Raw genomic sequence first — 12,500 nt, forward strand, 5'->3', positions numbered from 1 at the left:
ACACACACACACACACACACACACACACACACACAGACACACTTTCACACAGACACACTCTCACACACACACACACACACACACACACTCTCTTCCAGCCTTACAGGATCAGTGAGAGTCGCCCTCCTCAGGCTCTGCAGTTTCTGCTGGTGGATTTCTAGTCCACATTTATCTTTTATCCAAAGTGAAGAACTGGTTCTGTAGAAGTGTGTGACCTCCTTCCTGTTCCTGCAGCTGAAAAAGACGCAGAGCGAGTCGGACAGCGGCGGGACGTCCACATCAGACCCTTCTCCACCTCTGGGGTCCGAAGCGAGCCCGACCCGCTCCATCAGACGCCGCCTGAGACCGGCCACGGCCCAGAACCAGAACCAGAACCAGAACCAGAACCAGAACCTCAGTCCCAGCCGCAGTTCTCTGAAGAGAGAGACCCTTCGACTGCTCAACCAGCGCATGGAGCAGCTGCTGTCAGATGAGTCCAGTGACGGTTCTGAGTCCCCTGATCTCTCCCTGGCCGGTCTCACTCTCAGTCTGACGGGCTCTTACTCCCGGTTACCGGGCCCTCAGCCCAGCCGCAGCCCTGTCACACACCGGGCTCGGGGGCCGCGGCCGCACACCGCAAACATCCTCATCTCCTGTCCCGTCAGCGAGTCTGAGCTCACAGCCGAAGCTCATAATGATCCACAGTCATCTTTTACAGCATCCTCTCCCGCCCCCTCTGGTGCTGAATGGAACTGCAGCTGTTCAGAGCTCAGTGACGGACAGCTGTCAATCATGACCTCCACACCCAGCAGGCGGAAGGAAGTGCCCAGCTCAGATGCAACACAAGACGTGAGCCGTGAGAAAAGCAGACCGGCCCGCAGGTCACCTCCAGCGCCGCTCAACCGGTCCTATGATGTGGAGAACCCGTCTCCATCTCTGATCAGACCTCAGGTGGAGTCACAGCGGCCCACACAGGACCAGATGCCCACACAGGACCAGATGATGCCCTCACAGGACCAGATGCCCACGCCTGACCCACTGCAGGACCAGAGGGAGGGTCAGTGGCACATCACGCATGAAGCTGACAGATAACACAACCCCATAGAGACAGAGCGACACAGATTTTTTGAAGGGGCAAGTGAAAGAGAATTTTACTTGCCCGACGGACAAGTGTCCTGATAAAACGTCATTAACAAAAATAACTATGGAATCACCCAAATGCAAGAATGATTCTGCATTCATTACTGTAAGTGGCGATCGTCAGTGGATGATAATAATGTATAATGACCTGACGGTAACTAACGCACTGTTGACGCTCGCGCAGCCTCTCGAGGAGAAATCGAAACAAATGTGCGCCGCTCACACAGAGAAACTCAGTAACACACTGCCGTAAAAATGTAGAAATGTGGAGTTTATTTATATTTATAACATGATACAGTTGCAACGTCACATTACCAAGAGTGCTGTTTTCCTGAATAACATCACGACTGAAAAGGACTTCATATGACCGCTCCATAAACAATTATTAACATTAAGTCACTTACATTTTGATGCAATATTGAGTGTTTTTGTTCTATTTCAGCAGCGAAAATAGTTCCAAAAGATCACAGCAGAACGCGTGTCACAGCATCAGTGTGTGTTAGTGAATGATTCAACGTTTTGAATGAATCGATAGAATCAAAGATTCAATGAACTATTCGTAAACGACCGCGTCATTCTTGAACGAATCGACTCAATGACTCACTCATTCAGACGGTCACAGCGCCACCTACTGGTGGTTTAGTTTCATCTTTCCAACATTTCTTATTTGTATATTAAAAAAATATTTAAAACAATCTCATAACATTATTTAATGCAGTTGTAATTTTTCAGTGTAAATTATTTAATTTGACTGGTAACAGCCAGTGTCGTCTTCTAATTTAATTTATTGATCCAATTTAAGAATATAAAAGGAGAGCTGAATCTTAGCCTATATTTAAAAAGATTAGGGGAAAATGCCCTTTATAAAAGGTACAAATATCACAAATATGCATATGTCAAAGCTGATTGAACACTGGTGAGAATATTGCTTCAGAATAAATTTTATTTACAACACACTATTTTTTTTATTTATTTTTTCCCGACAAGCACATTTTTTACTCGGACAAGTAGATGACAGATTTACTCGTCCGAAGGACAAGCATGTGAACCGGCTTAATGTCGAGCCCTGCTTTAAGATTCAAATGAAAATGGAAAGTATAAAAGTAAAAACTAATTCAAAATATCAATTAAAACTATAATAGTAAATGGTTAAATAAAATGGTAGCATTTTACAATAATGTCCCAATAATTAATGCATTAACGAACACTGCATTACATTTATTACAGTGTTTATTAATCTTTGTAAACATCAGCTCATAAAACACAACTGTTCATTCTTAGTTCATGTAGACTCACTGAGTTAATTAATGTGTACAAATGAAACCTTATTTTGTGTGTGTGTGTGTGTGTGTGTGTGTGTTCACAGTCGAGCAGCAGATTCAGGCGTTGGAGCGTTTAGAGAGAGAACACGCTCATCAGATCTCTGAGCTCCTCGCAGCACAGGAGAGACAAACACAGGTAACACACACACACACACACACACACACACACAGCAAACAGCACTACTTCTGCATTATTAAAGCATTATAAACAGTAACAGGATGAGTTTCTGTAAATAAAACGGTCTTGTCGCAGCAGTGAGATAATGCAGCAGAAACACAGACAGCTGGTGTGTGTGTGTGTGTGTGTGTGTGTGTGTGCAGGAGCTCCAGAGGAAGCTGAACGAACACAGCAGGAAGAGCATGATGTCATCAGCGCCGGAGCTCAGCCGGAGTCCAGCTGCTCAGATAAACACAAGACAGGTGCGCTTCTCTCTGACAAGTCCATTTTCATGTTTTCAGTGTGCAAACACACGTCATTCTCCGCCTGGTAGAGAACTACTGTACCAGACACACGTCTCACGCTTAAAGAAGGACAGGAGAATTCTGTTCATTTAGTCACCAAAACCAATTTTTGAGGGCAAATGCATTGTGGCATGATGGTCAGTCAAGCGTTTTGATGTTTAAAGGGCTGGTAAAACACTAGCTAGTGTTGCTGTTTGAGCATAAACAACATCTGCAAAGTTACAACATTCAAAGTTTAAAGCAAAGGGAGATATTTGCTTTTATAGAAATCAATTTCTAAGGACTACAGCAAACGGCCTCTAGGAACTACAGACATTCCTCCAGGGTCTCTGACATCACAAGCCCGATATTTACATAAACCCCTCCTCCGAGAATATTAAATAAGGGGGGCGAGGCCATTTTGTATTTCTGTGGGGAAGAGTTGTTGTGGTATAGTTAGGCTGGAGTGGTGTTGTGTCTCTCATGGAGGACCAGTGGAGAACCGGCCACAGGGTCATGAAGGACCAGTGGAGAACCGGCCACAGGGTCATGGAGGACCAGTGGAGAACCGGCCACAGGGTCATGGAGGACCAGTGGAGAACCGGCCACAGGGTCATGGAGGACCAGTGGAGAACCGGCCACAGGGTCATGGAGGACCAGTGGAGAACCGGCCACAGGGTTATGAAGGACCAGTGGAGAACCGGCCACAGGGTCATGGAGGACCAGTGGAGAACCGGCCACAGGGTCATGGAGGACCAGTGGAGAACCGGCCACAGGGTCATGAAGGACCAGTGAAGAACCGGCCACAGGGTCATGGAGGACCAGTGGAGAACCGGCCACAGGGTCATGGAGGACCAGTGGAGAACCGGCCACAGGGTCATGGAGGACCAGTGGAGAACCGGCCACAGGGTCATGGAGGACCAGTGGAGAACCGGCCACAGGGTCATGGAGGACCAGTGGAGAACCGGCCACAGGGTCATGAAGGACCAGTGGAGAACCGGCCACAGGGTCATGGAGGACCAGTGGAGAACCGGCCACAGGGTTATGGAGGACCAGTGGAGAACCGGCCACAGGGTCATGAAGGACCAGTGGAGAACCGGCCACAGGGTCATGAAGGACCAGTGGAGAACCGGCCACAGGGTCATGAAGGACCAGTGGAGAACCGGCCACAGGGTCATGGAGGACCAGTGGAGAACCGGCCACAGGGTCATGGAGGACCAGTGGAGAACCGGCCACAGGGTTATGAAGGACCAGTGGAGAACCGGCCACAGGGTCATGGAGGACCAGTGGAGAACCGGCCACAGGGTCATGGAGGACCAGTGGAGAACCGGCCACAGGGTCATGAAGGACCAGTGAAGAACCGGCCACAGGGTCATGGAGGACCAGTGGAGAACCGGCCACAGGGTCATGGAGGACCAGTGGAGAACCGGCCACAGGGTCATGGAGGACCAGTGGAGAACCGGCCACAGGGTCATGGAGGACCAGTGGAGAACCGGCCACAGGGTCATGGAGGACCAGTGGAGAACCGGCCACAGGGTCATGAAGGACCAGTGGAGAACCGGCCACAGGGTCATGGAGGACCAGTGGAGAACCGGCCACAGGGTTATGGAGGACCAGTGGAGAACCGGCCACAGGGTCATGAAGGACCAGTGGAGAACCGGCCACAGGGTCATGAAGGACCAGTGGAGAACCGGCCACAGGGTCATGAAGGACCAGTGGAGAACCGGCCACAGGGTCATGAAGGACCAGTGGAGAACCGGCCACAGGGTCATGCAGGACCAGTGGAGAACCGGCCACAGGGTCATGGAGGACCAGTGGAGATCCGGCCACAGGGTCATGGAGGACCAGTGGAGAACCGGCCACAGGGTCATGAAGGACCAGTGGAGAACCGGCCACAGGGTCATGAAGGACCAGTGGAGAACCGGCCACAGGGTCATGCAGGACCAGTGGAGAACCGGCCACAGGGTCATGGAGGACCAGTGGAGAACCGGCCACAGGGTCATGGAGGACCAGTTGAGAACCGGCTACAGGGTCATGGAGGACCAGTGGAGAACCGGCCACAGGGTCATGAAGGACCAGTGGAGAACCGGCCACAGGGTCATGGAGGACCAGTGGAGAACCGGCCACAGGGTCATGCAGGACCAGTGGAGAACCGGCCACAGGGTCATGAAGGACCAGTGAAAAACCGGCCACAGGGTCATGGAGGACCAGTGGAGAACCGGCCACAGGGTCATGAAGGACCAGTGGAGAACCGGCCACAGGGTCATGCAGGACCAGTGGAGAACCGGCCACAGGGTCATGCAGGACCAGTGGAAAACCGGCCACAGGGTCATGGAGGACCAGTGAAGAACCGGCCACAGGGTCATGCAGGACCAGTGGAGAACCGGCCACAGGGTCATGCAGGACCAGTGGAGAACCGGCCACAGGGTCATGAAGGACCAGTGAAGAACCGGCCACAGGGTCATGAAGGACCAGTGGAGAACCGGCCACAGGGTCATGGAGGACCAGTGGAGAACCGGCCACAGGGTCATGGAGGACCAGTGGAGAACCGGCCACAGGGTCATGAAGGACCAGTGAAGAACCGGCCACAGGGTCATGGAGGACCAGTGAAGAACCGGCCACAGGGTCATGAAGGACCAGTGAAGAACCGGCCACAGGGTCATGGAGGACCAGTGGAGAACCGGCCACAGGGTCATGGAGGACCAGTGGAGAACCGGCCACAGGGTCATGAAGGACCAGTGAAGAACCGGCCACAGGGTCATGAAGGACCAGTGAAGAACCGGCCACAGGGTCATGAAGGACCAGTGAAGAACCGGCCACAGGGTCATGGAGGACCAGTGGAGAACCGGCCACAGGGTCATGGAGGACCAGTGGAGAACCGGCCACAGGGTCATGAAGGACCAGTGGAGAACCGGCCACAGGGTCATGAAGGACCAGTGGAGAACCGGCCACAGGGTCATGAAGGACCAGTGAAGAACCGGCCACAGGGTCATGGAGGACCAGTGGAGAACCGGCCACAGGGTCATGGAGGACCAGTGGAGAACCGGCCACAGGGTCATGGAGGACCAGTGGAGAACCGGCCACAGGGTCATGAAGGACCAGTGGAGAACCGGCCACAGGGTCATGAAGGACCAGTGAAGAACCGGCCACAGGGTCATGGAGGACCAGTGGAGAACCGGCCACAGGGTCATGAAGGACCAGTGAAGAACCGGCCACAGGGTCATGAAGGACCAGTGAAGAACCGGCCACAGGGTCATGGAGGACCAGTGGAGAACCGGCCACAGGGTCATGAAGGACCAGTGGAGAACCGGCCACAGGGTCATGAAGGACCAGTGGAGAACCGGCCACAGGGTCATGAAGGACCAGTGGAGAACCGGCCACAGGGTCATGAAGGACCAGTGGAGAACCGGCCACAGGGTCATGAAGGACCAGTGAAGAACCGGCCACAGGGTCATGGAGGACCAGTGGAGAACCGGCCACAGGGTCATGAAGGACCAGTGGAGAACCGGCCACAGGGTCATGAAGGACCAGTGAAGAACCGGCCACAGGGTCATGCAGGACCAGTGGAGAACCGGCCACAGGATCATGAAGGACCAGTGGAGAACCGGCCACAGGGTCATGAAGGACCAGTGGAGAACCGGCCACAGGGTCATGGAGGGCCAGTGGAGAACCGGCCACAGGGTCATGGGCGGCTCATTGATGCCCGTGTGATCAAACAGACGAGCTACTGGAGCTCAAACTGCTCCAGAAGTTAATGCTGGTTCTGATAGAAAGGGCTCAGAATACACAGAGCATCTCAGTTTGTTGTGTATGGGGCGGCACAGCCGCTGACCCCTGTAAGGAGGACCCAACACAATATAAGGTCATAATGTTATGCCTGATTAGTGTATATATCATGGTTATTATTGTTAATTAAAACTATAACCATAAAAACATTTTCATTACCTGAAATTAAATAACAGATAATATAAAAAACGTATTTTACTTCTAGTTGCCAAGTGTTTCTCATCTGAAGTACTAAAATAATTACAACTAAACAACAACAAAATAATGTATTGTAAAAATGTACTTGAGTTACTCACCCAGTCGTTGAACAGGATGTGTGTGTGGAGCAGACGCAGCCTCTCTGTCGCCTCGCCGCCGTGGCTCGAGGCTTTCTGACACGCAGACTGTTACAGACGGAGAAAATCACACACCTGCGCAAAACCGTACAGGTAAAGACACACACACACACACAGACGCTAGCGCTTCCTAAAGCCTCAGCCGCTGTCAGTCAGAGTGTGAATGTGCTGCAGGAGTCCAGAGCGTTTCTCCGCTCCATCCACACGGACTCCCGGCTGAAGAGAGTCTCCGTCTCCCATCAGGATCTGACACTGCAGCAGCGGGTCACAGCGCAGGTAACACACACATCTGAGGAACACACACAGCGCAGGTAACACACACATCTGAGGAACACACACAGCACAGGTAACACACACATCTGAGGAACACACACAGCGCAGGTAACACACACATCTGAGGAACACTCACAGCGCAGGTAACACACACATCTGAGGAACACTCACAGCGCAGGTAACACACACATCTGAGGAACACACACAGCGCAGGTAACACACACATCTGAGGAACACACACAGCACAGGTAACACACACATCTGAGGAACACACACAGCGCAGGTAACACACACATCTGAGGAACACTCACAGCGCAGGTAACACACACATCTGAGGAACACACACAGCGCAGGTAACACACACATCTGAGGAACACACACAGCGCAGGTAACACACACATCTGAGGAACACTCACAGCGCAGGTAACACACACATCTGAGGAACACACACAGCGCAGGTAACACACACATCTGAGGAACACACACAGCGCAGGTAACACACACATCTGAGGAACACTCACAGCGCAGGTAACACACACATCTGAGGAACACTCACAGCGCAGGTAACACACACATCTGAGGAACACTCACAGCGCAGGTAACACACACATCTGAGGAACACACACAGCGCAGGTAACACACACATCTGAGGAACACTCACAGCGCAGGTAACACACACATCTGAGGAACACACACAGCGCAGGTAACACACACATCTGAGGAACACTCACAGCGCAGGTAACACACACATCTGAGGAACACTCACAGCGCAGGTAACACACACATCTGAGGAACACTCACAGCGCAGGTAACACACACATCTGAGGAACACACACAGCGCAGGTAACACACACATCTGAGGAACACTCACAGCGCAGGTAACACACACATCTGAGGAACACACGCAGCGCAGGTAACACACACATCTGAGGAACACACACAGCGCAGGTAACACACACATCTGAGGAACACACACAGCGCAGGTAACACACACATCTGAGGAACACACACAGCGCAGGTAACACACACATCTGAGGAACACTCACAGCGCAGGTAACACACACATCTGAGGAACACACACAGCGCAGGTAACACACACATCTGAGGAACACACACAGCGCAGGTAACACACACATCTGAGGAACACTCACAGCGCAGGTAACACACACATCTGAGGAACACTCACAGCGCAGGTAACACACACATCTGAGGAACACACACAGCGCAGGTAACACACACATCTGAGGAACACTCACAGCGCAGGTAACACACACATCTGAGGAACACACACAGCGCAGGTAACACACACATCTGAGGAACACTCACAGCGCAGGTAACACACACATCTGAGGAACACTCACAGCGCAGGTAACACACACATCTGAGGAACACTCACAGCGCAGGTAACACACACATCTGAGGAACACACACAGCGCAGGTAACACACACATCTGAGGAACACTCACAGCGCAGGTAACACACACATCTGAGGAACACACGCAGCGCAGGTAACACACACATCTGAGGAACACACACAGCGCAGGTAACACACACATCTGAGGAACACACACAGCGCAGGTAACACACACATCTGAGGAACACACACAGCGCAGGTAACACACACATCTGAGGAACACTCACAGCGCAGGTAACACACACATCTGAGGAACACTCACAGCGCAGGTAACACACACATCTGAGGAACACACACAGCGCAGGTAACACACACATCTGAGGAACACACACAGCGCAGGTAACACACACATCTGAGGAACACACACAGCGCAGGTAACACACACATCTGAGGAACACACACATCTGAGGAACACACACAGCACAGGTAACACACACATCTGAGGAACACACACAGCGCAGGTAACACACAGATCTGAGGAACACACAGCGCAGGTAACACACACATCTGAGGAACACACACAGCGCAGGTAACACACACATCTGAGGAACACACACAGCACAGGTAACACACACATCTGAGGAACACACAGCGCAGGTAACACACACATCTGAGGAACACACAGCGCAGGTAACACACACATCTGAGGAACACACACAGCGCAGGTAACACACACATCTGGGGAACACACACAGCACAGGTAACACACACATCTGAGGAACACACACAGTGCAGGTTACTCACACATCTGAGGAACACACACAGCACAGGTAACACACACATCTGAGGAACACACACAGCACAGGTAACACACACATCTGAGGAACACACACAGCGCAGGTAACACACACATCTGAGGAACACACACATCTGAGGAACACACACAGCGCAGGTAACACACACATCTGAGGAACACACACATCTGAGGAACACACACAGCGCAGGTAACACACACATCTGAGGAACACACACAGCGCAGGTAACACACACATCTGAGGAACACACACAGCACAGGTAACACACACATCTGAGGAACACACACAGCGCAGGTAACACACACATCTGAGGAACACACACATCTGAGGAACACACACAGCGCAGGTAACACACACATCTGAGGAACACACACAGCACAGGTAACACACACATCTGAGGAACACACACAGCGCAGGTAACACACACATCTGAGGAACACACACATCTGAGGAACACACACAGCGCAGGTAACACACACATCTGAGGAACACACACATCTGAGGAACACACACAGCGCAGGTAACACACACATCTGAGGAACACACACAGAGCAGGTAACACACACATCTGAGGAACACACACAGCGCAGGTAACACACACATCTGAGGAACACACACATCTGAGGAACACACACAGCGCAGGTAACACACACATCTGAGGAACACACATCTGAGGAACACACGCAGCGCAGGTAACACACACATCTGAGGAACACACATCTGAGGAACACACACAGCGCAGGTAACACACACATCTGAGGAACACACGCAGCGCAGGTAACACACACATCTGAGGAACACACAGCGCAGGTAACACACACATCTGAGGAACACACACAGCGCAGGTAACACACAGATCTGAGGAACACACACAGCGCAGGTAACACACACATCTGAGGAACACACACAGCGCAGGTAACACACACATCTGAGGAACACACACAGCGCAGGTAACACACACATCTGAGGAACACACACAGCGCAGGTAACACACACATCTGAGGAACACACACAGCACAGGTAACACACACATCTGAGGAACACACACAGCGCAGGTAACACACAGATCTGAGGAACACACAGCGCAGGTAACACACACATCTGAGGAACACACACAGCGCAGGTAACACACACATCTGAGGAACACACACAGCACAGGTAACACACACATCTGAGGAACACACACAGCGCAGGTAACACACACATCTGAGGAACACACAGCCCAGGTAACACACACATCTGAGGAACACACACAGCGCAGGTAACACACACATCTGAGGAACACACACAGCGCAGGTAACACACACATCTGAGGAACACACGCAGCGCAGGTAACACACACATCTGAGGAACACACACAGCGCAGGTAACACACACATCTGAGGAACACACACAGCACAGGTAACACACACATCTGAGGAACACACACAGAGCAGGTAACACACACATCTGAGGAACACACACAGCGCAGGTAACACACACATCTGAGGAACACTCACAGCGCAGGTAACACACACATCTGAGGAACACACACAGAGCAGGTAACACACACATCTGAGGAACACACACAGCGCAGGTAACACACACATCTGAGGAACACACACAGCGCAGGTAACACACACATCTGAGGAACACACACAGAGCAGGTAACACACACATCTGAGGAACACACACAGCGCAGGTAACACACACATCTGAGGAACACACACAGCGCAGGTAACACACACATCTGAGGAACACACACAGCGCAGGTAACACACACATCTGAGGAACACTCACAGCGCAGGTAACACACACATCTGAGGAACACACACAGAGCAGGTAACACACACATCTGAGGAACACACACAGCGCAGGTAACACACACATCTGAGGAACACACACAGAGCAGGTAACACACACATCTGAGGAACACACACAGCGCAGGTAACACACACATCTGAGGAACACACAGCTTCACGTGTGACTGTTTTTACATGTGTCTGGTGTGTGTGTGTGTGTGTGTGTGTGTGTGTGTGTGTGTGTGTGTGTGTGTGTGTGTGTGTGTGTGTGTGTGTGTGTCTGGTGTGTGTGTGTGTGTGTGTCTGGTGTGTCTGGTGTGTGTGTGTGTGTGTGTGTGTGTGTGTGTGTGTGTGTGTGTGTGTGTGTGTGTGTGTGTGTGTGTGTGTGTGTCTGGTGTGTCTGGTGTGTGTGTCACAGCTGCGGTCAGCGCTGCATGATGTCCATCAGATCTTTTTCGTGTGGCCTTTGAGAGACAGACTGCATCTGCTGCAGCAGGACAGAGAGAGACGCAGAGAGAGGACACTCAGAGAGATGGTACACACACACACACACACACACACACTAAACACACTCACTCTCACGCTCACTCACTCTCACTGACACACACACATACACGCTCACTCATACACACACACACACTCACTCACACACACACGCTCACTCACACTCACTCACACACACACACACGCTCACTCACACTCACTCACTCACTCACTCACACACACACACACAAGGTCACTCACACACACATATACACTCACACACGCTCACACGCTCACTCACACTCACTCACACACACACACACGCTCACTCAGACTCACTCACACACACACGCTCATACACTCACACACAAGGTCACTCACACACACATATACACTCACACACGCTCACACACTCTCACACACACAAGTTCACTCACACACACATACACGCTCACTCATACACACACACACTCACTCACACACACGCTCACTCACACTCACACACGCTCACTCACACTCGCTCACTCACACTAACTCACACACACATATACACTCACACACGTTTACTCACACTCACATACACACGTTCACTCACTCACACACTCACTCACTCACTCACTCACTCACTCACACACGCTCACACTCTCACACACACGTTCACTCACACTCACTCACACATGCTCACACTCACTCACTCACACACTCACTCACTCACACACTCACTCACTCACACACTCACTCACTCACACACGCTCACACTCTCACACACACGTTCACTCATACTCACACAC

General features: G+C 51.6%; 1 protein-coding gene across 2 annotated transcripts in view; it reads left to right on the top strand.

Annotated features, from left to right (window-relative positions):
• The window catches only part of LOC307117070 (uncharacterized protein), a 15,919-nt gene that overhangs the window by 2,726 nt on the left and 693 nt on the right, over positions 1–12,500 (top strand). Inside the window, exons 2-7 of one of the 2 annotated variants that reach the window (XM_079801768.1) lie at positions 235–1,036; positions 2,486–2,577; positions 2,763–2,861; positions 6,980–7,096; positions 7,178–7,279; positions 11,645–11,761. In XM_079801768.1, coding sequence (XP_079657894.1) covers positions 235–1,036; positions 2,486–2,577; positions 2,763–2,861; positions 6,980–7,096; positions 7,178–7,279; positions 11,645–11,761 — 1,329 coding nt within the window. The remainder of the gene's footprint in view (positions 1–234; positions 1,037–2,485; positions 2,578–2,762; positions 2,862–6,979; positions 7,097–7,177; positions 7,280–11,644; positions 11,762–12,500) is intronic. The other variant, XM_079801769.1, reaches the window with a different exon arrangement.

This window comes from Gobio gobio (assembly GCF_949357685.1).
Source record: "Gobio gobio genome assembly, chromosome: 20".
NCBI lineage: Eukaryota > Metazoa > Chordata > Actinopteri > Cypriniformes > Gobionidae > Gobio > Gobio gobio.